Genomic DNA, 27339 nt, shown 5'->3' with positions numbered 1-27339 from the left:
AGAGATGCTAGGTACTCCACCAACAGTGGCCTCAATAGACCAGAAGGCTATGAGGCAAAAAGACATGTTGACTTGTTATTAGAGGAGCTGTGACTCATTTAATCTTAAATGGAAACACACTCACGTGCGTGGGTATTGCTATCACTCTGTCTGTTGTGCATAAAACCTACAGCTGAATGTAAGAAGTTTTCATTCTCACATTCTCTGCAGTTGTTCAGAGTCATTCAGAGAAGGGAAATCACTGAGGCACAGTTCAGACCCTGTGTGCAGATTGTGGCATGATGGGATTTTTCTTTGTTGCTCACATTTGATTTTATCTGTGGCAAAACTGCAGTTGCTGCTAAACAGAAAAAAATAGACTTGGTGGCTGTTCTGTAGTGGCTGTTCAGTACTTTGCTTCAGGTTCATACTTTAAACCTTATCCAAGTTATTTGACACAGCTGTATACAGTTGATTTGCCAGTGACAGAGGTTTTTTCTGCTTTGTGCACACTATAAAGATCACTAGGCGGTCCTTTAATGTGTGCTAATGTTTTCCCTCTGAATTTGGTTTGAGGTCCTGATGAATTCTCAACGCATTTTGGGTGCATTCAGGCCTGTATTTAGAGCCGCCACTTGCCATGAGTTAATCCAAGATGCATTTTAATGCTACGTGTGAACAGGGCCTAACTAAAATAGAAAAATATGACAACAAAACAAAGCTTCATTAGAATAAGCCTTGGAGCACATGGGCATCACAGATTGATGGCATACTGTAGAACCACACAAGAGAGTCAGGATGTTTTTTGTTGTTCCATCTGTGTGTTATTCATGCAGGCTGGCAAAGCAGTAGCAACAGCTAGAAAGAGCGAGCAAGCAAGCTTTCTGGTCTAGAGTCGACCTTTTAATATTTTAGATAGCTGAACATTTTTCTGCTTTTAAACTCCATTGTAGCTGTGCTGGAAATATCCTGATGTGACATACCTGCATTTGACCAGTCATCCACAAGAATTAGAGTACCACCAAACTAGATGACCCAGACACTGCCAAAAGCTGTTATTTTAATGTATAAACAAACAGTGTCGAGGGAGGATTTCTACGTATCTTCTTTATTTTATGAAATGCTGCTTTTGATACCTTTTATGTTTAGCATTAAAATAGACTTTAACACTTTCAACCTGAAGAAAGTACTTGAAATTTAAAGTGTTTTTTAGCAGCTTTCTGTCTGTATGCTGACCATCCTAAGTGAAACATGACTCCCCTACATTAATTATTCATAATACATGATTATAGAGAAATACACAAATCCCTATCAAATGTCACAGATTGATTTGGAAAGATAGTTTTTATTACAGAGTATAATAACAGCAGGTATGTTGTGAATAATCCTGCAGTAGGTAAAACTACTTTGAAACTGTTTTGGTATAAAAACACTTAGAGTGTGTATTTGAGGACTTAAGGGGGAGCTGTAGAAGGTCAGAAAAGCGTTATACACTCCTGGTCAACATAAATACAACAGATGTGCCTGCACTGCTGTATGGTATGTCTTTTATACTGTATAACATAATTACTTTGGGTCCGTAGGTGTTATGTAATTGCTCTATTGTCTCCCTCTGGCTGTCTGTGGACCTTGTGTGGAGAGCTGTGAGCAATTCTAGATGGCATTAGATCTGTAAAGGCTGTGTCAGTTACACATGATACCCACAGCCATAGTCACAGCCTGTTGTGCTCCTGCTCTGTTCAATGTACACATTGTCTGAGAGAGAACACAGACAAAATTCCTGGGAATTGTGTGTGAAAATGCAAAATAACTGGGTGGTGTTCCGAACTACTTCTCCCAAAGTGCATATGGAGCATGAAGTCAAATGATGCATTCTTTGCTGCATATTTTGTGGGGAATGTGAAGCGCTTTCTTGAATTTTGAGTCAGTCCATGGAACAGCTGATTTTGTCATTGCATTGTCACCACCACCGTGCAGTTTTTCTAGAAAAATCTCTTTTGTTGTGGCCTAATGTGTCTTACAGACCAGTCATCAGCACACAAATGGCAGCCAGTTTTTTGTACACCAAACTACTGTTGTTGTTCAGGCAAATCCATCACATGTCTTTTGTGTTAACTGCGTCGGTAAAAGGTCACCAGGAAGACTAGGATTGCCTTCAACCAGTAACTCATGTGCATGGTGGAAACATATACAAATTGGTCAGCTATTGTAATCTACAAGAGTCATCACAAAGAATAGATAACTTGGTCCATGTATTATCTAATTTGTAATGTTGAGCCTATGTGACCACAGTGCTTTTTCACCAGTCAGCAGCATCACAGTAGGTCCACATGCTTTCTGGTTTATGATATGTAGAAAGCGTGTAACATTTATACTAATATAATAATTCATATAGAATTCACAGCAAACATTCAAAATGTTTCAGTATTTTATACCATCACCCTGTATTTGCTGTCATCTCAGATATAGCCATTTGTAGAAGCCGAGGGTCGACCCTCTCAGTTAAACTGTGATTTATCAGCTCACTCAATAGTACAGCCTCTCCACATCTCCATTTCTGTTTCTGTTTTTTCTCTGGAAAGCCAATGAAATATTAACATGGACAACCATTATGGAAAGGAAAGATGCAGGATGGTGCTGAAAGAGGCAGAGCTCACTTTATGACCGTGGCTTATTTTTGTTACCCACATTCTAACATGTTAATAAGCTGAAAATCTTTCTTGTCTGAACGGAAATGAAAACTGCATTTTTGGGACTTTAAACAGCCAATAGACATCTATTTCAGTACTCATTAAATTGTAGCTGAAACGACAAGTAGATTAACTGATTAGTTGATCGACAGAATAAGTAATATGCATATACCACTCTCATATCTACACGTTAAATATAAGGCTGCTGCCAGTTAGCTTAGCTTAACTAGTTATATCTTGTTCAGATATTATCTCAGGGCTCTTGACATATAGAGCAGGTCTAGACCGTACTCTTTATAATATTATTTACGGAGACCCAACAATTCCCACCATGAGCAAGCACTTTGTGACAGTGGCAAGGAAAAACTCCCTTTTAGGCAGAAACTGAGAGCAGAACCAGACTGAGTGGGCAGCCATCTGCCTCGACCAGTTGGGTTGAGAGAGAAAGAGAGAGGGGAGAGATTATGACTTTGTTTTTTGCACGGATTAGACAAACAGTATATAACATATAACATTTGGGTAAAATCACATCTCTTTGTGTTTTGTGTATATTGTATAATTTCTTGGTAAAATGTGTCACATTAGTAAGCTAATAAAACATCCACCTTTTATGTATAACACCCCATGCTTTGGTGGAATGGTGTAATATGAGAATAATTTGGCAATTTCAATGGAATTTGGCTTCAGTGTCAAACCAAAACACTGACTCACCTCAAGTATTGACACACCTTTTTTGATTTTTTTTTTTTTAATTATTTTTATTTTTTAAATCAAATGCATGGTACAAACCATTTATTCTTCCTTTTCTTTCTGTCTCTGCTGTAGACAACAACCAGTCTGATGACATGCCAATCATAGCGGTCATGGTGGCCCTGTCTTCCCTGCTGGTCATCATCTTCATCATCATCATCCTCTACATGCTCAGGTTGGGGAAGTGCAGTTGATGTTACACACTACACACTAGCTAGAGACCTGTGGTGAAGGCCTAAGGTGCTCCTGTTACCATGGCAATGATTGGCATTCAGCTGTGAGACTAAAGCAACGTGTTTTTATTTATGTGTGTGTGTGTGTGTGTGTGTGTGTGTGTGTGCGAGAGAGAGAGATTGTGTGTGTGTACTAATATGCACTTTGATCTGTGTTGATTGACAGGTTTAAAAAGTACAAGCAGGCGGGAAGCCATTCAAACTCCTTCAGACTGACCAATGGTAGATCAGATGATACAGGTAAAACACCCACATATGCATTAGTGTGTGTGTGTGTTTGTGTGTGCTTTGTATGTGTCGGCAGATGTGACTGCATATTCACTGAGCAATCATTTATTTATTTTGGATTGTGTCAGCAAATATGTTCAGCTGTCTTGACCTAACTTGTTACTTTGAGTTGTTTCTGATAAGACTTGATTGATCTTTTTTCCCTAACCGATAACATTTCACTGGTTGACTGTTGGCAGAAGGCTTTTGTTTGATTACCTAACCAACAGGGCTGCAGTTAGCTCCCTCTAATGTCACAGTGTTGAATCACATCGCCCTCTGGTGGCCATCTTTAGAGAAGACACCAAATGATGAAGTCTGTGTTACTTGATGTAAGACAGTTCAACTCTCATTTTCTTACCCCATTCTCCCATATCTTTATCTCCACCTGTCTTACCCTTCCCATTCCTTCCCTCCTCTCCTCACTCCTGCCTCCTCCCTTCCTGCTTGATGGCGCAGAACTCCAGAGCGTCCCACTATTGGCCCGTTCACCCAGCACAAACAGGAAGTACCCACCCCTTCCCGTCGACAAGCTAGAGGAAGAAATGAACCGTCGCATGGCTGATGACAACAAGCTCTTCAGGGAGGAGTTTAATGTATGGCACACTCAAGCACAGACCCTCTGATAACATACTGAGCCTGATATTCACCTTTAACCCATATCCCTGTAGCCTAAATAATTAACTAATAATATAACTAATTTGAAAAAATAGAAATTATGATTTGATTAAAAAATATATCCAGATATTTGTGTTTAGGAGGAAAATAACCGTGATGCTGATCTTTAGTATATTTATAGTCACAATAAACTTAGCCAAAACGAATGAATAAATGGTTTAAAAAGTTAGCTAAAAGAGGCCAAACATTTGAAATAGTTAGCTAAAAGTAATGGATAATTTGTATAAATAGTTAGCTCAAACTAAACAGTTGAAATAATTAGCTAAAAGCATTGGATAAACAGGGTAGATAGTAATGCATAAGACAGGTAAAATAGATAGTTGGAGTACTGAATGAGGTCAAAAGAGCCATCTTTTGTTGTAGTTGTACAAATGCAAACTTGACTGAACAGATCTAAACATTGACAATTCAATTGTATGAAAAAAATGATTGTAACAATATCCACTTTTTGTAGTGTTGCATAACATCCACTTCAGAATCAACTGACGTGAACACGTTTGGATGACAAGTGGTGTAGATGAAGGGGTACTTAAGATCATCTGATAGGGATGTGGGGGTACAAAAAAGACAAAAGGATGGGAACTGGCCTGAATAGAGCAACTACCTTTACACAGTGGTTGGTTCTGACATGTTTGCACAAAGTTGGTGGCGTATTGCTAAATGGGTGGTACAGTCGTCCACTTAGCAACTCTTATAGTCGTGCAAAATAAACAAAAAGAGACAACTTGAGACTACTTTATTCAAAATGAAACTTAATGAAGACGCAAATCTTCCCATCAAAATATCCACAAAGTTAAGGAGCTTCCAATATGTTAGTAGAGATGTCTTAGATCTCATCTTTATTGCATTTGTTAGATAATCAGCCTATTTCTGCAGCACATTCACACAAAATACATTTGGGGTGATTTTGCATTAGACAAAAAAATTAAGCCAACAGGAAATTATGTCCAGGGTCACACAAGTGAGGTTTTAAACTGATATGCATCTGTCTGCTCCTCCTTGCTGCTATCTAAATTTGTTTTTTTCTGTGTGTTTAGTCGCTGCCAGTCTGCCCCATCCAGGCATCGTGCGACGCTGCTTCCAAGGAAGAGAATAAAGAAAAGAACAGATATGTCAACATCCTGCCATGTGAGCAACAACAGAACCCTGACACTGTGACACTGACTGACATTAACAAAGCAGCAGTCAGTGTAACTTATCTGCTATTTCAAGCTTTTAGAAAACATTTATCAGAGCAATCATAGTAAATATCAGACAGCTTACAAAGTGATTTACTGAGTTATACTTTAGTAGTCAGGATGGAAAAATTGTAATGTACCATGCGTAATTAAAATTCCCTCTCACAATGTGCTCCTCCATCTCCTCATTCGCTTTGTCTCTCCGTGTCTCCTGCTTTCTCCCTCAGATGATCACTCCAGGGTGCATCTCTCATCTCTGGAGGGAGTCCCCGACTCTGACTTTATAAACGCCTCCTTTATAAATGTTTGTATAAGTGCAGCATTTTTTCCACAAAAGAAACAATTCTGCTCTAAATATGATGGACTCTTAATTTGTCTCATCCTAACGTCTCTTCTCGACCTCTTTCTTTTGAAGGGTTACCAAGAGAAGAATAAGTTTATTGCAGCTCAAGGTAAGGTTTGTGCCTACATTGGCAGCAGGAAAATACAGTGCTGTAGTTTATTTAACAAGCAAACTACTTGATTATTAGCTTATTACTTGTCCTCTGTGTCCGTCTCGGTCTCTCAGGGCCCAAGGAGGAAACGGTAAATGACTACTGGCGGATGATCTGGGAGCAGAACACAGCCACCATTGTCATGGTGACCAATCTGAAGGAGAGAAAGGAGGTAGGAGAGCTGGAGCAGGAGAGATGATGATGCGTGTGTTTTTATACTGTGTTTTTATAAGATCATACAGTTTCAAAGGACACATGTATGCATTTTGTTTAGAATATACATACACAGTTGAGCTGTAAAAGACTGGATAACCCTGTTTAAAAACACAAGGTAACAAAATTACCCCCAACCTGTTGGTTAACATGTCTTTATTTGCCAAGTAAATTTTTTTATCTGTAAAGTTAGTTAAAGGTCTAGTGTGTAACATTTAGGATGCGCTATTGGCAGTATGTTTTCATTAGTGTATAATCACCTGAAAATAAGAATCGTTGTGTTTTGATTACCTTAGAATAAGCTGTAGCCCAGAACGGACAAACCAAACACTGGCTCTAGATAGGGCAGTTTGTGAGTTTTACGGCCACTGTAGTTTCTCCTACACGCTTGGAAGGGGAGGGTGATGCAAGCGGTAGTCAAATGGTTGCAAACTGCAATTTTGGCTAGATGCCACTAAATCCTACACACCGCTCCTCTAAACAGTGCACTTTTAAAAACCCCTGTGTGAATCTCTATGGGGCCAGGCCAAGCATGAGTAGTCTTCAAGTCGCGACTTTACCTTAATCTCTCTGGTTTTTCACTCTTCTCATTCTGTCATAGACGCAGCATAGTTAGGTTATTGTTAACTTGGATAAATTAATTTATAGTCTTGCTTTTTCCCACAGCTGACATAAATTGAGGCGGTTATTCCCTTGTGTACACAGCTTTGTGAGTGTACTCGATGTTAAATCACTCTCTGTGTTTCAGTGCAAGTGTGCCCAGTACTGGCCGGACCAGGGCTGTTGGACATACGGGAACATCCGCGTGTCTGTAGAAGACACAATGGTTCTGGTGGACTACACCATCCGCAAGTTCTGCATCCAACAGGTAATTTCATATTAGTGTGGGTACCAGGATATAATTGTTTTAGTCTGTGTTTACCCTCCCATCCTCTCTACAAGTATTGGTGTGACTAAATACACAAGAAAAACTGGTGTAGTGTGTATCTACAAAGATCTTTTCAAAAGTATCAGGGCACACACTGCTGACACAAAATTGATTAAAAATAGATTTGAAACTTTGGATATGCTGTCATTTAAGTTTAGTGACATAAATGAAAACCTAGATATCACTCTGTGACCTGGTTCGTTTGTGTCTCAGGTGGGAGATGTGTCTGGGAAGAAGCCTCAGAGGCTCGTCACCCAGTTCCACTTCACCAGCTGGCCAGACTTCGGGGTGCCCTTCACCCCTATTGGCATGCTCAAGTTCCTCAAGAAAGTCAAGAATTGCAACCCCCAGTATGCCGGGCCCATTGTGGTCCATTGTAGGTAAGTGGGTCAAAGCTTACACTCTGACTTTTGCCTGTTTTGTTGTGTGTCTTTGTCTGCATAGCACACACAACTCACACCATGTCGTATTTCTGTCAGTGCGGGCGTGGGGAGGACAGGTACCTTCATTGTGATCGATGCCATGTTGGACATGATGATTGCAGAGAGGAAGGTGGACGTGTTTGGTTTTGTCACCAGGATCAGAGCCCAACGCTGTCAGATGGTCCAGACTGATGTAAGTCCAGTGTTGACACACTCCACCCAGAGCACACTGCTGAAAATACATAATTTACTATTCACATGAATGCAGTCTCTCCCATGAAGCAGTGTTTTCAGTGCAATGAAGTTTTGACTTCCATTTGTTCTTCACCTTCTTCTCTCTGTCCAACAGATGCAGTATGTGTTCATCTTCCAGGCGTTGTTAGAGCACTACCTGTATGGAGACACAGAGCTGGAGGTGACCTCTCTGGAGTCCCACCTGGCCAAACTCTACTCCCCCTCACCTGGAGCGGGCTGCGGTGGTCTGGAAGCTGAATTCAAGGTCTGTTTGTGTGTATTCTTCCAAAGAGACAGTTATTCTCTTTGACCCGTCTGTTCTGCATCTACCTCTGCATCTAAAAGGTGTCATTCCAACAAGATGAAAACAGCATCTGAAGTTTATCTGACATATTTTAACCGCACATGTTCCAAGTCCTTAAGTTGTGATCTCATCATTTCTAGAAACTGACATCCATCAAGATTCAGAATGACAAGATGAGAACAGGCAACCTGCCTGCCAACATGAAGAAGAACAGGGTCCTACAGATCATTCCATGTGAGTGATGCAGTTATAGGTGTGAGCTGTGGGTTTATACAGTATTATTGTGCCTACACACAGTGATGAATGTCATGAGGCACATAATGAAATTGCAGATGTATAGTCCCCGTGTCAACTCTTAAAGCTTTCAAGGTTAATGTTTTCTCCTTGCTTCTAACAGATGAGTTCAACAGAGTGATCATTCCAGTCAAACGAGGAGAGGAGAACACCGACTACGTCAATGCCTCTTTCATTGATGTGAGTGTAAAAGCACCTGGATAAGAGTGGATCATTTCATTTCGTTAATGCAAGCAATCAATCAGGTGTTTTAAGTCTTCCTTTCTCCCTCCTTTCCCTCTGGACATCACTTCCTGCCATCTCCTCCATTTGGTCACAGGGCTACCGTCAGAAGGACTCGTACATGGCGAGCCAGGGCCCCCTGCAGCACACAATAGAGGACTTCTGGAGGATGATCTGGGAGTGGAGAAGCTGCTCCATAGTCATGCTCACTGAGCTGGAGGAGAGAGGGCAGGTGTGTGTCTGTGTGGATGTGTGCAGATACAAACACTAGTATTAGATATCAGGTCAATAACTGGCTAAAATAGAATATTGATATTAGATCATTTACTCAGTGCTAACTTGATGCCACCAGTTATGTATAACATGGCGATAATCTGAGCAAAATGACTTGATCTTTAGTGGTTTTCCAACATATCTTCATGTCAGATCTTTATAAAATGTGATGTAAATTATTAGTGGTCAAGTTCTCCATGTGGTTTAATGCTACATCAAACAGTAAAAGTAATTGTTGGGAATTGGTGAAGCTGAACAGTCATACCAGTAAATCATCTTTAATGGCCAGAATAAGATATATTAGAAATATTAGAATCCAATTATTTCCAGCAACCATGGTGGGTTTGATGTCAGTTTCCTTCTTTGCTCACGTAATTAATGATTAATGTAATTTTAATTAGTTTCTCTTTAATAGTCATTACTGTTTAGACATCTGGAGAATTGAAAAATCACTATCTAGAGATTAAGATGACATTGACATTTTAGATTTCCTTGACATTTTCAGAATCGTAGTATGTCGTTAAGCGTGGTAATTTGGCCATCTCCATTATGCAGGAAAAGTGTGCTCAGTATTGGCCCAGTGATGGAGTGATGGTCTATGGGGACATCTCCATTGAGATTAAAAGGGAAGAGGAGAGCGAGAGCTACACAGTGCGTGACCTCCTGGTCACCAACAACAGGGTAAGTAAAGGCCTCAATGCAACAAGCAGATGCTCCAAATACAAACACACTCGAGGGTCTAACAAATGACAAAACTATTATCAATTAATGTGCTTTTTGAAGCTCAGATTAGCTAATACTGATTATATACCAACAACAGTCTTTGCAATAATACCTATAAAACATGTCCTAATCTCTTCTTTTTGCCGCCCTCTATCTTTCCAGGAGAACAAGGCTCGAGCAGTGCGTCAGTTCCATTTCCATGGCTGGCCAGAGGTGGGCATCCCCACTGACGGTAAAGGCATGATCAACATAATTGCTGCGGTGCAGAAACAACAGCAGCAGTCTGGCAACCACCCCATCACTGTGCACTGCAGGTAAGACACACACTCACACACAACCATCTTCACTCAGTATGTTGCTGTTTTAACCTGTATGTACCAGAAGGATACAAAACACTTCACATTGAGATAATTATATTTATATGTTTGTATCACTGTTGCACATGGAAATTCTTCTGGGAATCAAGTGTGCTAGTGTGTGTCTGGGAAATTGTTGCAGCTATTAATTCACAGGAAAAAAAAACCTCAGAAGACTTGTTCTCTTCTTCCTTGTGACATTTTACCTGCTCTCAGAAATGTTGCTATCCTCCTACTCTTAACATGCACAATATAGCATCTTATGTGTGTGTTATTTCTGCACATGCTTACTGCAGTGTGTATATTGAGGTTTACATTTTTGCCTCTGTGCATGTCTGTGTGTGTACAGTGCTGGTGCTGGCCGGACCGGGACTTTCTGTGCATTGAGTACAGTCCTGGAGAGGGTGAAGGCAGAGGGCATCCTGGATGTCTTCCAGACAGTCAAAAGCCTCAGACTGCAGAGACCCCACATGGTGCAGACACTGGTGAGGGGCCCTTAAACCATAATAGGAAATTACTTTTGATTATTCCTTTGTCATAGGGCCCCAATAAGCAACTAGTTCATCTTTGAAAAGGACATGTTGAGAAAGTGCAGCATTTTCTTTCCTCACATTTACTTATGAAGTTGGGATGATCACAAAAATGCATATGTTGTCCTTTTTTCCCTCAATAAGCAACAGATTGAACTAAGAAACCAAAAGCTTGATTTTCTTTTTACCACTGCCAAGAATTTCTTTTCACTGCTGTTAGTGTATTTGTCAGCACAGGGTATCTCAACAACTTGGGTATTTCCATTAATATTGGCAGTCAAATTGGGCTCTAGCCAAGGAGCAACTGATGACATTTTGGTAGCAGTTTAAAAAAAGGATTTGTCATTAAACAGTTATTTAACTGTGAAACCAACAGATGTAGACACTTGCCTCCAAAGCCTAAGAGTATGTTTGCAGGGTTAAAGGAATAATTCAACATTTAGAGAAACACACTCACTTTCTTGCTGATAGTTAGATGAGAAGATTGATACCACTCTCATGTCTGTATGGTAAATATGTAACTGGAGCCAGCTTCCGTTTAGCTTAGCTTAGCACAAAGACAGTTAGCCTGGCTCTGTCAGAAGATAACAAATTCCACCTACCAGCACTAATTAAGACGATACCTTGTTTATTCCATACAAAAACCAAAGTGTAAAAACAATTTGCTGTGTTAAGGTGGGTTATTTGCTGGACTATTTCTTTGCTGAGACCAGTTGCCAGGCAACAAGCGGAGGTTGCTGGTCCCAGTCAAGTAATAGTCCAACATGTAACCCAATCAGACGAGTTATAACATGTTATTTAGTGAGATTTAGAGGTGCTGGGAGGCGGATTTTGTTACCTTTGGACAGAGCCAAGATAGCTCTTTTCCCCTGTTTCCAGTCTTTCTGCTAAGCTACATATTTTACTGTATAGACATGAGAGTGGTATCGATCTTCCCCATGTAACTCTTAGCAGAGAAGCGAATGAGCTTATATCCTAAAATGTTGAACTGTTCCTTTTAAGAAATTAGTTTCATTTTGTTTAGGAGATTGAAGTGGAGTGTAAATGCAAGTTGAATTATTTTTATAGAGGTTTGGATTTCCCTGGGGCCTAATTGCTAAGATCATTCTTTTCCAATTGAATGTATATTATCCTTGTTTGACATCTACATGCAAAACAGGGTTTTAGGAACTTTCATAATGCAGCAATACGCAAAATTACAGCTGTGTGATTGTTCTGCTATTTGTACTGTAAGCCCTTATACAAGGCATCAGTGATTTCAGTGACTGAAATGTCACAGATTTCAAAAATTGTAGTGTTAGTAGGTCCAACTGACATGGCTGTTTCTCCTGTCCCCTCCCCCTCCTCAGGAGCAGTACGAGTTCTGCTACAAAGTGGTCCAGGAGTATATTGATGCCTTTTCTGACTACGCCAACTTCAAGTAGGGACCTGGCATGGATGGTTGGATGTTCGCATACACTTCATACAAGCATATGCACGCACCAGAACACACACACACATACATTACCATGCAGAAAGCTGCATATTCCCATCTGATGGATTTTCTAAAAAAAAAATCACAATGTGATCTGTGGATGGGATGAACTGCCCGGAGGAAAAGGGAACAGAGGCCTCGGCCCGGAGGACAGGGCAGCGCAGTCGGACAGAGAAAATAACTGAGATGCCTTCTTGAATATTTTGTAATATTGGTCTTGTTAATACAGCCCTTCACCCCTTTTTGCTTCCCATATCCTCCCCATATGTATATATACTTACCATGTTGCATCTTATTACTTTGGTTTCAGGCACAGTTTTGAGTTTGGCTGCATTTTCGGGTGGCACCTGTAATGTATTTTATTGATATATATATGAATATATGAATATAAATCTAATGCTTTGAAGAAGAAAAATCCAGAGTTAAGGTAATGCTATTTGGAGTTTGTTTTTTGTTTCATTTTTTATTTTTTTTTTTACTTTTTAGGGACTTTTTGGCTTTGCTCGAGTCATGCTGTTGCAACATGTGTGGTAGCAGAACCCTGAACATTAACAGACAAAACCTGGACTGTTTTTCATTCCTAGACATTCATACAGTACACACACACACACACACACACACACACACACACACACACACACACACACACACACACAAGCAGAGCCATTTTTCTTCACACACACTTAGTTCCATCTATCAAGCCACTTACATTTTCTCCCCTTTTATGTTTCTAGGGGTCAGGGGTTCAGAAGTCACTCACGATTGGAGATCCAAATCTCTGTGATGTAGCTCATAGACTCAGGTTGACACACACACATAAACATACGCACTAAATACCAGGAGCCATTCTTTTTTTTTTCCTTTTTTTTTGCCTCTGTGTGTGTGTTTGTTTGAACTGGAGCATAGGCTGGCAGAGAAGACGCAGTGTGTTTTCACATCATCTGCCAAGTGCCAAAATCCTTCACTCACTTAGTTATGCAGCTCTGGAGTCTGAGACACTCTACCAACCATGTTTAGACATTCAGTCCAAGAAAGCTATTTTACTGTCCACGCTTCTGTAGCAAACACATTCCTGGACTATGACAGGGAATTGGGAAAGCAGAAAATAAATATAGATTGTTTTTTACCCCATTCAGTATAAAATATAAGGAAAAGGAGAACTGGTCAAGCTTTAATGTAAAATCTCTAAAATGATTTTTATTTTAAGGTCTGTTACAGTATCCCATCAATGTTGATCATGTTGACAAGCCAAACCACAAACAACGCAATCACAAGTAACTCCAATATTGTATCATAGAAATTAACAAATATTATATATCCAGCATATTTCATTTCTTGTTTACAGACACACGTCAGTATTTCTTGTAGAATGTATTGTGCATTTCTTTTCTGAATGGGTTTCCTTTGAGTCTGCCTGAATCATTAACTGTCATTTCTTATTTTTTTTTATATCAGCCTCACATCACTACGCTGTACTGTCACTCTTTTAAAGAATGACCCCCTTTTATTTCCCACCATGAACACTGATGCCGAAGAATGTTTTTTTTTTTATTTGAATGCTGTTGCTAACATATTCCTCAGAAATGGATACATTGTTACTTTAATAGTGGAGGTGTGCCATGCAATGTTTGCTATGATTTTTATTTTAATGGCTGTCCTCTGAGGACACTCAGACTTGAACTACAGTGGGGTTGTTTTTTGTTTTTTTTTATATGAGGTCACAATTGAGACCATGCCCTTTATGATTGTAATGAAATATGAATAATGTCAGTTAACCGCAGGGCTTCAGGTCAGTCCTAATTTCAACTCAGCCAGCTCAGGAAATTACTGATGCCAGGATTGTTTCAATTTATAAATTGAACAAATTCAGCTTGTGTTCATCTCCACAGCTGACTCACATTCAAATGGTGTTAACTCCCACCAGAGGAGTATTCAGATATCAAGCCTCACCTGGATTTAAAAAGATTTTAATGCCGTGATATTAGAAATTATATTTCTTTTAGGAGTTTTTTTAATGTAGATTTTAACTGAAAACAGCCCCATACTTGTACATAGTTTACATCACACTAACTAGTACATTACACTAACACTCCCATATGTAATTACTTTTATTAAAAGATGGAGCACAATCAAATTTTATTTATTGATAGTAGACATCATTAAAAGTACATGCTGAATTTTCAAGAAAGGTGATTTCATCACTGTTGATTGTTTGAACACTTGTGCACTATTTGCACCAAAAGCAAAGTTCTTAAAAATACTGAACCAAATGAGAGATAAGGTCAGAATGATGATATGGCCTTGATATTGGAATATGGGAACTAGATTTGAACTCTTGAGAAGCTCTTTCAGGTCTCAAAGCCCCTGGTTAAGGCTTCTGTAAGGCCCCTGTAGGGACCTACAGAAGAAGAAAGTAGCAGATATTTTAATTGACCAGTCACTGAAATTGTTGGCTGCTTGTGCATCATCATCGTCATTTCAGGTCTTCTTTTGTTCCAAAGTATCACAAGTGCCCGCACGATTAGTTAGGTGCCATAATGTTCTTCATTTATTTACTTTAGTCACTTATTGGTTCTTTAATTAATATAGGAGGGGGATGCTTTTTGTTTGGCTATTCTGTCAGTGCTTAAATTACATGGGTTTATTGTGTGTGTTTGGATCATGCGATCTTTTGTCTCACCGCAATTTGACTGTAAAACATGACACTGCGCCAACCCATGAGACCCACTATTTTGCTATTCTAGTGAACTTTAAAAAGTGCCTCACTGGTAGGTTTTAAAAAAAAAAAAAACTAAATTTTCTCAACTTTACATACAATATGTGGTGGAACCGTTGTCATTCGAAAGGCTGTCCTTTGCATTTTCCCAGCTCGCATGTATTTCCTCAACTATCACGTGCAGACTGATGACAAACCTCTTTATATGACGAATCAATAGGGCCAAAAACAAGACTGGGTCAGTCATCCTTTCTCTCACATTCCCTCTAGTCGCGTATACGTATATTCCTTGATTGTGCAGATCAAACTAACATTGAGGCCACTTGTTAAATAAATTCCATCTTGATTTAATGGCTTTATTTCATTCCATATCACTTAAATGTGGGATCCATGACAAGTAATCAATTGTGGATACCCAAATGTTCAACAAAAATTCATAAATTCTTCTCACAACAAATACTGTTGTATCTTTTAAGCATTATCACCAAGAGAAATCAGTTGTTCCTGTTTCACGTCCCTTTATTCCTGGAGATTTGCCCCAGTGGAGCATTTTGAACGCCCCGAGGATTAAAATATGTCTCCATTTGTGGAGCGTTAAACCAAAGGAAGACTAGAGTCCAACTTCACTCTTCTTCTCTCCACCTTTTTATATGTCCTTTATGTCTCCTATCCATCTTTACTCACTGCTGTCCACTTATCGCTTCCTTTTCCTCTTTCACTTTGTCCTTGGACCATTTTTTCCCAGTGGTCACAGCCCACTCCCTTTTGTACATAATGTAAGGTTATTTATATTTCATTCCTGTCTGCTGCCTTGCTTATTTTATTTTCTTCTTCCCCCTTCTTAAGTTTTTTCTTTTTAAAAGATGTATATTGAACTGTATCGGGACCATTTTGAAATGTTTTGTTTTGGCCATTCTTAATTTGGTATAATTGTCTTAAGCAAATCCTATTTTTTAATTTGCCTATGTTTGTTTCTAGTGTTTTGTTATTCAACATTTGAATATATGTATATATAATTATATATATATGATAAAATTATATATAATTATATAATGCCGAATGGCCTTTCTAAACAAGATACTGTTCAAACCTAATAAAGTGCTTGAGATTTTATCATTTGTCTGTTTTTATCTTTGTCTTTAAATGTAATGTTAAACACAGAAGTGCAGTTATGTCACAGGTGTCAGACAACTCAAATGCATTCATGCATTGTTTTTGCTCGTTTCAAGTCAGAACGACCTGATGCTCATTACAGTTCACTTCTCATGAAGACTAATGGTACAGTGGTACAAAATAATTGCCAATCGTTCATGTACCTTATAGATCAGGCAGTCCTCCTGAGTGTTGCTCTTAAAGGGTTTCGGTGTTTAACCCTTCACTCCGATCAAATATTGATGTACTTTTTGCACCAATAAATAATTAATCGAGGAATCATTTAGGGTTACTGTTGAAATGTTTGTGTGGACAGTAGAATCTGGAATACATTTTAGGAAACATTACGTTTACATTAAGGTAGTATCGCTATTGAATGAATCTGGTATTCAATTTTGTGGGCTTACAGTTTCTTTGGGTTTTGTAAGAGTAGAGCTGTAGTCTACCTGCTCAGCAACACTGACATGAAATTCCAGTTCTAGAGAGATGGAAAGATATCCAGTATTATCTGAGACAATGTGATGACTTAAAGGAGCACACCAAGGACTACTCAGCCAGTTGTATGAAGTCTTCTGTGAGTTGTAAAAAATAACTCTGACGTCACGAACATTTAGGAAGCAGGGAGGTTTAAGGAAAAGATGGTATCAAGTTGCATTAAGGGAAATGTAGGGTCCACTGACTTTGGAACTTGACTCATAAACTCAAAGTCTGGATATGTCGGCAACTGCTGCTTCGATTTTGATTCGAGGTTTAGAGGTTAAATGTTTTTTGTATTTCAACAACATAAAATCAATTAGGTTGAATTAATGTAGTCAAAATAAAAGGTGACAGAATGATCAGAACACTGAAATAAATTAAACCTACATGAGCTGCATTATTAACATGATTTGCATAAACACATTTATTGGCAGATATAAACGTTATCTGCCTAAAAATCTGAATTGGCAGATAACACTATAGCCACCCATCAGTATATGATCAATTTGTAAATGTTCATTCACAGACTTCTGAGAAGGTGAGGAGGTTGCTTCACATTGACAGGTGAGTCTGGAAACAGGGATCATGTCTCTTCAGTGATGCGTCTTGCAGTCATCTTGCTTCAACCAATCCACAGCCCCAAACAGTCCTGTGTCACAACGCTCAAGCTGGCAGATGAACTGAGTCAACAGCAGCACGCCACGCTGTCAGTCACTTCCTGAGTAAGAACTGGTTCTGCATCTAAAACTCTGAGAAGCAAATACCTTTCCTCCTCTAATTGAGAGGGATGTCACCCGTGGCCTGGCCAGGAATCCACAGTGTTTGTTCCCATTATCATCAGATGCCCTTGTGTTTCCCCTGACATGAAGGGTCATCGGGGTTAGAGGGAGGATGTGTGATGGGTCACTGTGGTCAAAACAGGTGATAGAAGAGAGGAAATGGGTTGAGTTTTACCTTCTGACAAGGACCCACTGTTGTTTGATCTGAGAAATATGGTTAAATACTAATAGTCAAAGATAAATGTCGGCAGGGCCCAGACCCTATAGAACCCAGTGACACATTCAAGATACAATATAAAGCTTCTCCAAAACTCTTCTTGTGTAAACATTTTTATGAGTTATGTTTAAGTGACCCCCTACTTCCGCTCTATAGAATATTTGCAGTGAGGAGCACTTATGAGACATTTTCCACTTTTGAGATGTTTTCTTAAGTCTGTGTGCTGCAACGTACTTGAGAAAAGTATAAATGAATGATAATGTTTGTCATTAATCTGTTAACTGAATGACTTAAATCTGTTATTCAGCCGGAGGAACAGTATTTGGAAGTGGATATGGGTAATGCAGATGAGCATCCCAGAGGTGTCAGTGCTGTTGGCAGGAGATAATTGGAATTGGCCGTGTCCTCTTGTCCCCCAGGGACCGTTCATTTCACCACTGGAAACAGAGGGACCAAAGGGGTCAGTGATGGGCGGGGCACTTAGGGAATGAAAATGAAAATGTGCGTTGGGAGGGGGGCCTTTTAGACTGGTACATATATTGAGGAGGGGGATGAGGCTGAAGAGAATCTCTACAGTAATACAAGCAAGCAGAGTGAGCTTCTGGCAGGGCGTTGAGGGACACCTGTAGTGATAAAGCTGTGAGAGTTGACACTAAGGTAAGGACGCTTACTTACACTTCTACATAGCTTTACTGTCCTCTGTCTAAAATATACATTGTTAATATTAGAATAACTATTACAGTGAATGTTGTCGGAGACCCAGTTTTAATAGAAGGTGATTAGTATTATATTATTGTATTGATGATGGCAAGCGAGCATTTTAAATTTTTACCAGTCAAATGAGAAATAATGGGATATAATATATATTAGAATATTAAAACTCATGGCATCATTGTGTCTTAGCCTGAGTGTCTTGCTATTATTGCAAAATATTAGAGCATTCTGGTGACAGCCACCTCTACTCTATATACAGTATGGTCTATAGTCTGTTGAGTTTTTATTGCAGGAAAAACTAAATCAAGGATGCCTTGTAAAATTTAGATCAAACTTTCTGCTACACAAAAACTATTCAAAATTTCAACTGATGGAAAGTATAATTTACATCCAATTATATGAGTATTTAAACACTTTGCAATTTGTTTAGATTTTCTAAATCTGAAACCAAAGGATCAAAGATAATAGCCTCTTATAGTCAGAACTAATTGAGTGTTCATCTTTGCCTTTAGGTGAGAATATCATGTGCGTATCTCGGCTGGTTTTGCTGCTTGGGCTGCTTCTATGTGTGGGGGCTCAGCTGTCCAGCGGCCAGCACTGGTCCCATGGTTGGTACCCTGGAGGCAAGAGGGAGCTGGACTCTTTCGGCACATCAGAGGTCAGGATCAGTGTTTGTGTGTGTGTGCATAGTTTTCTCATTCACTGAGCATTTCCTGTTGAGAATGAAGATATTCTTTACCTCTTTACTCGTCTCAAATATTCCAAATCTCTCTGTTTCTCAGATTTCAGAGGAGATTAAGCTATGTGAGGCAGGAGAATGCAGCTATTTGAGACCCCAGAGGAGGAATATCCTGAGAAACATTCTTGTAAGTGAACTAAAGGTACCCTATCTAGTGCTGCATGGATGCAGGTTGTATAAATCCAGATACAAATAAAAGGCATTTGAGCTGCCTAATGTCCCACTGTAATCAAAGGGATTTATTAACCAGTTTTGTTTTTTTAATCTTTACAAGAATGTGTCTGTACACAAACACATGCACACTCTGTTGACATAATGCCCCACATATCTATACACTGCACAAATAAGTGTATTGAGTAGGCTATAGTGTGTCTGACATGTTATGCTGTGTGTCACTCTTCACAGCTGGATGCCTTAGCCAGAGAGCTCCAGAAAAGGAAGTGACAGCATTCCACCCTTACACTGCTTTTCTACCTAGTGACCCTCTTCTTCAATGTCCTCGTCTTGACGTGAAACAACTTTATGTTGATCCTCTGATCTTGTTTACTTGGTATATTTGCCCGTAAATTTGTTTTCAAGCATTACATGGATTTTCCCTGTGGTAAACAAATGTTGAAATTACAATGTCCCACAATAAAGTATCTATTTTGATATTAACTTTTTTTTTTTCATTTTTGATTTCCAAAATTGTCCATGGTATAAAGTGTGAATAGTATCTGTCTAGTAAAAAAAAGTAGGAACCTTAGATGTTGTAGAAGTTTCAAAATAAAAATAATAAAATTCATGATGGCTGAATTCCATTTAGCTGTTTCGGTTTCAGGGTACTGGTATTGTGTATGCTGGCTCGCTGCCATGGCTTACTGGGGCACTTGAATATAACAAATAAAAAAGCCCTACTGACAAAAACTCAAACAAACTACACCGGAAATTGAAAGAAAAGGGGTGTGTGAGTTTTTTTTTTATTTGCCTTTTGTCAAATTTATTTTGATAACCCTTTCTGAAAGGGTTTTTAAAAAAACTTCTTAAAAATTTACAAAACTTTCAACACTGCATTCACTAATTTGAAAATATGAAACCCTGAACAGGTTTGAGCGATAGTACATGAAATCAAAACTATCTGAAATACATAGAGTAGCCCACAAAATGAATAGGCCGATTCTGATTTAGGCGAATTATAGTTACACGAAATGAAAATGTTACTTGTTTGGATGGATTCTCCCATCAAAGCGAACGCCATTAGTGCTACGACGTCACTGCGCATGCACTAAACAACTAGGGAAAAAGATGGACGACAGAAGTGTCTGTACTCCGCAGCTTGCGGAGTCAGACGCTCAAAATAACACTACTAGTACCCCTAACGCGGCTTCTGTCACAGATGCTGACAAAGTAATAAACACTAAACTAGATAGTACCCAGGTTGAAGGTGAGTTTTGTCTAGAACGTGAAAATTCAGCCGTATGACGTCCTTCCTGCCGAGCCAACGTTAGCTTTTTAGCTAACTGGCTAGTCAGCTCAACAATCGAGTGAGCTAGCTCCTTAGCTAAAAACGCTAATGTCAACTGTCTAACAGCTGTAACGTTAGGAGTTGTTTAATATTTTATATCGGTCCGTGCGTACATAACTCGTAAAAGGTATCGCCCACCAAAACAACCTTTTAAACCATACAAAATGAACGTTAAGTGGTTGCTCGAAATACCAGGTCCGGAAGTGGTCGGCCAGTTGCTAACGTTAATTGTCTTGCGAGCTAGTGTCCGCAAATACAGTCCCCAACCCAAACAGCCTATTGACCATTTAAAATTAGCCACATACCAGCGGTTAAGGTGAGCCGGTTGGGAAGCAACATGTTTTGGTAGTGGAGGCCACCAAATAACTTATCATTTAGTGGGTGATATTAATTTTATACTCTCTGGCAATAACGTTAGATGGTAACTTAGTCAATATTTAACAGTATTTAATCAGTCGAAGCAGTTTACTGCAGTGCAATGAAGCAAAACAGTAGGGAGTGGCAAAAATGTACAGTCTGAAGATATAGTATTCTCAGGGTTGGTTGTGAGTTTGAAGGATCTCAGACCTCACCAGCTGAAATGTCATTCAGTCATACTTTAAATATGGCCATGTGTCCCTCAGTCGGTGGTCTCGCTCACCAGTAGAATAAAAAATGCTCTAAAGAAAATATTTTCTCCTGTTCAAACATTGTACACATACTTTGAGATACAGTACCTACAATCTCTGTTCTCTTGTTAACTGCTACTCTGATTATCATTTGGTAAGTACAATATTTGAAATGTATCGGCAGACATGGATTTTTCGGGCAGTATCTATCAAAGTGTGTATATATTTTTTTTACTCATGGCAGTCCTTAGTTTATTTGAGCTGTAGATACTATTTTACATAGATACAGAGGGACATGCTGTATTTTAGAGTATAATTGTCTGATTGCATTACATTGGAGTTAAATTAGTAAGTCGGTAAGTTTAAATTGTGCCCGTACACTATGTGCGCTGTCAGTGCCTTATTTTTCTTAACCTCACTTTCACACTTGATAGGGCTGCAATGGTCATTTTCTGTATTTATTAATATAATAGTTATTTTCTGATAATTTTGTCAATGATTTATCAGTGACAATTGATCAACATAAACAAATATTGAATGAACAAATATTTTTGACTTTGAGGTAATTTAAAGTCAGTAATTTTCTAACTGAGTAGTAGAGTGATCATTTCAGCTCTAGTTACAATTTTTTTAGTCCCAGTCATAAAAGCATATTTATTAGTCATGTCCTATGACTAGCTCAATACAGCATACCATATCAAACCATGTCATTGTTAAATTATGTAGACATGTATTCATTAATTATTGGCAGCAAGGATGTAAACAAATATATTTTTACAGTAATACCTCAGTTCCTATTTATTGATGTCATTTTAATAGACTCTAAAAATGAAACTCCCACACTTCAATTTTGGAAAAATAGTCACACTCGAGCTGATCACAATATACTTTATTGATGCTATCGGGGCAAAGTGGCTGACCCCTTCCTGCATTCAAAGGTTGCATGAATGCAGAAGTGAAAAATTAATATGCATCAGACATTGACCAAGCAGAATGAATGCAGTCAAACATGAAACCATGATTTTCTCACATGGTAGCGTTATATGCTATAAGTGTTTAGAAGTATTTCTGCATAGTACTGTAAGAGGTTAGTGATGACTGGGAATAGTTCAGGTAGTAATTTTTATGTCAATTTAGGCATTTTGTGAAATGTAATGATGGAAGGACCTCCTAGTTTACCACTGTCCCAAAGACTTATTTGAGATTTTGGTATATATATATATATATATATATATATAATGTTATACAATAGATAATGTCTTGCATTAAATGTGGTCTATGGGGTGGGTGCTTCTTGAATAAGTGTGGAATTCAGTAAAATTTATGAATTTCCTCTAAGATGGGCTGTTGCGTTTTCCATTGTACAAGAAGTTGTTGCAGTATATATTGCAGGAAAAGCTGTTTCTCTCGCTGTTGTCTTGTACTGTGCAGACTTCCTGGCCTCAAAAAACAGAATGATTGTGAATGTTGGATGACCTTTTTCACATTCAGACAGTGACAATTGTAAAAATTAGTATTTTAATTTTGCAGCTTTTAATTTTTCAAAAACCAACTTGTCCAGAAAAAGAACTGTCTCTGTATGTATCAAAGCCAACCACTGTGGAGACACAAGAGCAACAGTTATCTGATATAGGTTTGCATTATATATAAATGACTGTGAAAGTTTCAAGTTTCAAATTTTTTTTCTGTGAGAAAACTTAAGCTGCTTTGGATGAAATTATCTCCCAAATGAATGTCATATAATGATTTAATAGCCCGTTATTTGTTCATCATGCTTAAATAATCTTCCACTTTATTCACTGTGGCTTAACAGTGACAGTATATTCTGCCACACAGGAGACAAGAGTGAAGAGGAGCTACTAAAGGGTCTCCTCACTGACGACTACTGCCATGTGTGTGAGGCTGTGCTGCTCTTTGAATCTCAGCGGCTGTCCCACTATGAGGTGTGTGCTGCTTTCCAGGCACTAGTTACGGAACTGTGGTACAGTTTTGTTGACCTCACAAGGTCGGGGGCTTTATAATAATGTCTCCCATATCCCCCAACTGCAGGGAAAGAAACATGCTCAGAAAGTCAGAGTGTACCTGCAGGCCAAGAGAGCTGAGAAGATGAACAACGAGTCCACAGGACCCCAGGTTAGTGCGCATTTTGAGATTTTACTCTTTACACATTTAGGTGTAATCTTAATTGTAACGTCGAACAATGAGTGTAACAAGAAGAATGAATATAAACCATAATGCTGCAAGCATCTAATGGTAAGAAGTTTGAGGGTCATAACTTAAGTGCCCTAATGATATCCTTCTCAATAGAATATGATCACGTAAGAGAGAGGTGTTAGAGTGTAGTGAAGGAATGCAGAACGTAGACTGGTGCATAGGAATGGAGGTACCAAGTCCCAAACGCAAGTGCCAGCAGAAACATTTTGAACTTACAACAAACAAGCAGCTGTAAGTTGCAGTGGAGAGTATATTCAAAAGATGTAGTAGAACTTGAGATGGTCTAAGACATCTTTCTTATTCTCTTCTTTATTAATTCTTTTCAGTTTACATATTATGTCAGAAAGCAAATATCTGTCTCTTGATTAGCCAGTCTTGTTCCTGTCTTTTGCAGCAGACAATGACTACTGACAAGGACCATTTCTGTGAGCTGTGTAACATGGTGTTTAGTTCTCACGTGGTGGCAAGATCACACTATGAAGGCAAAGTCCATTCAAAAAATCTTCGTAAACAAGGTCTTCAGCCCCCAGGCAAGTGTGGGTTGTGTGACTGAAAAGTATTATAGTGATCTGAATTTTAATGTTTACAGATAAACAGCAAACTTTGTTGACAGTATGATTCAACTGTATGCACAAGTTCTACTTAAGTTCAGAACGTCAAACAGAAATTAACCTAAATCAATAATTTCTCGTTGCAGTTATAGACAGGTACACAGAGGTGCGTACTTCACCAAGTCTGACTCAGGATTCTGCTAATACTGACCAGAAATCAGTCCCAGAGGGTGGTATGGAGCATCTTCTGGACCCAACAGCCACCCCAACTACCCCCAGCACAGAGGTTGATCTGAGGGACCCTGACAAGTACTGTGCCCTCTGTGCTGCTTCCTTCAACAATCCCCAAATGGCTGTGCAGCACTACAATGGACGCAAACACCAGAGGAATCAGGCAAGACAGGACCTGCTCAAAGAGCTCGGAGACGATGTGCAACAAGGTAACACAGGGTCCTGCCTCTCAGCAAAGCAGTATAATACAAAGGGCAACAGACCCTGCAGGAATTATATTGAAATTGCAGAGTTGCACATAACAATATTGAGTGTATATAAAGAAGCAATATTAATGTGAAGATGATGATGATTCTTGATGCACATTTGTCCTTTGTTAGACACACTAAGATGTAAGGCAACAAATAAAATCAGTAGAAGCTGGCAACAGTATGACTGCCCGAAACTCATAAACACATAAACGATTGAGAAAATAACACTAATATTTGAAACGGCAAATCCCCTCAGCCATGAAGATTTCACCCCTTTAGATGTAGCAAGTAGGTAGGATATAAAACAGGTAGGTGTTAGCTTGATAACTTTGTGACAATAAACTAGTGTTGACAAGGGGCAGTTAGTCTAACTGCGCTTATGTTAAATAATTACATAGCAGAGTTTCAATTAGTTAGCGACAGTTTTCAGGTGTCACACAGAATGTTAACCTTAGGCGTTTTCTTATTTTATTTTCAGTTGTAGCTGTATGACATCTTTGTAGAGAAGACTTAGAGACCCCCAAATGCAAAAATAATGTTAAATGAGTGTTATTATTTTGACGTGAGATAGAAACTACAATTAGAAAAAAGCAAAGGAAGCTGTATATCTAAGTGCTTCTAAGCCATCATTTAGCAATTTATGCCCTCTCGTCCTCCTTTCCCACCTCACCTGCTTTCTGTTGTCTACAGCCAACTCCCTGATGTGTCCGATGTGTAGTGTGCAATTTAACTCTGTGGAGATGTACCAGGCCCACATGCAGGGAAACAAACACCAGATTAGGTAAGATCAACAATGTTCCGACACACACACCATTGTTTCATCATTTATACTGCACTTAAAATTTAATCTCTGCTATACTGCAACTTACCTTTCTAGAACTTTGGCATCATTAAAGCTCTATTAAGTAATGTTTTTGATCCCATACATTAATTGTGTCCCATGGTTGTCACATACTCAAAGGAGGTGGATAGTGTGCACAACCAACCCCATTTGCATATAGGTGCAGGACAAAAGAAGCACAAAAAAGAAAACGAGTTATTCCGCTCACTGAATATTGCAAGCTTCATGTGATAATGAATGTTTGGCTGATGAAGACCTTGAAGGTCAAAACATGAAGTTGTTTTTTTTTTTTTTTTGCCATATTTAGTATGAGAACTACCTCTGCTTTTATCATACATACATTGGATGTTGATGTTGCTCTGTGTCTGCTGGTTGCAAGTAGGAAATGGTTTGACATCTTAAGTTAACCTTAGGCACTTGATAAGCTGATGGTATTACAAAACTAAGTTTGTTTTTCTGCTCTCTAGTGGTAAAAAGAAAAGTTATTTGGGCTTTAGTGTGACATCAACGTAATTCCTGTTTGCATGTTCTTGACCAGGGAGAAGAAGGTCACTGACCTGTGCAAATCCCAACAAAAAGTCTACAGCACATTTGCAGACGAACTGTCAGATTACATTCAGGTTCAGAAGGCTCGTGGAATCACCCCCAAGACCAGTCAAGTCCTCCCTCTGGGTGACACACAAAAGGAGGATGAGGAAGAAGAAGAAGAGGAAGTATTAAACAAGGGGGATATCACAGAACTGAACAAACCTATGCCCACCTTCCTTCCCACCTCTAACCCTCCTCATCACTCCCGCCTTGGTTGTTACAACCCAGTTGAAGGGTGGCGTCCTCCATATCAGGGCCCTCCCCGGCCATCCCATGGCTGGGGTTACAACTGCCCTCCCCCAGTGCTTCCAAGCTCAGGCTCTCCACTGTTCGCTGGTCAGCCCATAAAGAGAAGGAGGCGCAGAAAGCAGTCAAGCTCCTCCTCGTATATGACCTCATCATCTCACTCCTCGTCGCATTCCTCCTCCTATAGCAGTAGCACAAGTGACAGCGATGACAGTGCATACAGGCGCAGAGAAAAGAGGAGGATTAGAAGATCCAGGAGGGAGAGAGACAGGAGGGCTAGAGATGAGGACTCAAACAAGGAGGAGAAGAGGAGGAAGCGACGGAGGAGGGAAAGAGATAATGAGTCGGGGGACAGGAGAAGAGGGGAATCTGGAGAGTCAGAGGAAGAGAAGAGGCGAAAAAAGCGAAGAAATCATGGCAAGCGGAGAAGACAAGAAAAGCAATCCCGGGAGGAGGACTTTGGGGCGGAAGGAGGTGAAAGGGTGATGGACAATTTAATGCCAGAGAACCTGATGGACAATAGAAAAGAGACTGAAGTGCATATTCAGGCTGAAATGAATGTTGAGCAAGGGGATGTTGGACAAGATGAGCCAGCCAAACCTAAATACAGGAAAGAGAAGAAGAAAACAAAAGAGAAAGTAGATACTAGGACAGAGGAGGAGAAGCTGTGGGACGACTCCATTCTGGGCTGTTAAACTCAAAAGGCCCTAGTATAACTCTGTCTTTTAGAACTGCTGTAATTTAGGCAAAACATGAAGTTATCAAGAACATGACATTGAAAATCTCAAAAAACTGTGTATATTAAAATAATGTTTATAGCCTTAACAAAGCAGTTTTCACTATCTGTTCTGACAGCCCAAAAGTGTTCTCCATAGGTGTGCTAGCTGGCTAGCCATGTTTCGTCATTTTGTGTTTGTAAGGAATGAATGATCCCAAATCCTTAATTTTCAGTGTGTTTGGAGGGGTTTCTCACACTTATCCACAACTATAATAGCTTTATTTTTCACTATGACACTCTTTAATTGAATTATTTTGCACATTGTTATTAATTGTTGGGTGTAATATTGAAGATCTCTTATTTTCTTGTCATTTGAAATGATCAAGAAGTCCTCTTGACCTCTTCACACTTCACTAAGTTAGTTATGTTTGATTATGTATCTGTGCTTCTTGCAAGGATTTGATAGATTTGATCCCTTTAGCAGCCTGTGGTTGGCGCTGTTGAGCTTCATTCAGAGTATCAGTAAAGCAAATAAAAGCCCATAGATGGTA

The 27339-nt window shown here is 39.3% G+C and overlaps 3 protein-coding genes and 1 long non-coding RNA gene across 4 annotated transcripts in view; 3 read left to right on the top strand and 1 right to left on the bottom strand.

Annotated features, from left to right (window-relative positions):
* The window catches only part of ptpra (protein tyrosine phosphatase receptor type A), a 27102-nt gene extending 11031 nt beyond the window's left edge, over positions 1–16071 (top strand). The window contains exons 5-22 of the mRNA XM_044167322.1: positions 3495–3594; positions 3819–3892; positions 4379–4515; positions 5635–5725; positions 6003–6079; positions 6191–6227; positions 6344–6441; positions 7231–7350; positions 7624–7790; positions 7890–8025; positions 8182–8331; positions 8511–8604; positions 8768–8844; positions 8984–9118; positions 9715–9840; positions 10045–10196; positions 10588–10723; positions 12118–16071. Of these exons, the coding sequence (XP_044023257.1) occupies positions 3495–3594; positions 3819–3892; positions 4379–4515; positions 5635–5725; positions 6003–6079; positions 6191–6227; positions 6344–6441; positions 7231–7350; positions 7624–7790; positions 7890–8025; positions 8182–8331; positions 8511–8604; positions 8768–8844; positions 8984–9118; positions 9715–9840; positions 10045–10196; positions 10588–10723; positions 12118–12192 (1982 nt within the window). The 3' untranslated portion in view covers positions 12193–16071. The remainder of the gene's footprint in view (positions 1–3494; positions 3595–3818; positions 3893–4378; positions 4516–5634; positions 5726–6002; positions 6080–6190; positions 6228–6343; positions 6442–7230; positions 7351–7623; positions 7791–7889; positions 8026–8181; positions 8332–8510; positions 8605–8767; positions 8845–8983; positions 9119–9714; positions 9841–10044; positions 10197–10587; positions 10724–12117) is intronic.
* On the bottom strand, positions 13934–22978 carry LOC122862119. Its single transcript, XR_006374636.1, has 2 exons — positions 20846–22978; positions 13934–17493 (listed from the first exon to the last, which is right to left on the bottom strand). It is a non-coding gene; the product is annotated as an uncharacterized LOC122862119 (long non-coding RNA).
* Positions 18113–19831, top strand: gnrh2 (gonadotropin-releasing hormone 2). Its single transcript, XM_044167368.1, has 4 exons — positions 18113–18240; positions 18810–18955; positions 19080–19163; positions 19442–19831. Exons 2-4 carry the CDS (start codon positions 18821–18823, stop codon positions 19478–19480), a joined length of 258 nt encoding a protein of 85 aa, XP_044023303.1. The 5' UTR covers positions 18113–18240; positions 18810–18820; the 3' UTR covers positions 19481–19831.
* On the top strand, positions 20280–27339 carry zmat1 (zinc finger matrin-type 1). The gene is made up of 7 exons (XM_044167336.1): positions 20280–20459; positions 22985–23091; positions 23198–23281; positions 23757–23892; positions 24060–24353; positions 25086–25176; positions 25775–27339. The coding sequence occupies exons 1-7, from the start codon at positions 20321–20323 to the stop codon at positions 26763–26765; spliced, it is 1842 nt and encodes a 613-aa protein (XP_044023271.1). The 5' UTR covers positions 20280–20320; the 3' UTR covers positions 26766–27339.

This window comes from Siniperca chuatsi, linkage group LG2, assembly GCF_020085105.1.
Source record: "Siniperca chuatsi isolate FFG_IHB_CAS linkage group LG2, ASM2008510v1, whole genome shotgun sequence".
Taxonomy (NCBI): Eukaryota; Metazoa; Chordata; class Actinopteri; order Centrarchiformes; family Sinipercidae; genus Siniperca; species Siniperca chuatsi.
The sequence above is the reverse complement of the archived record's forward strand: the minus strand, read 5'-3'. Positions and strand labels throughout refer to the sequence as shown.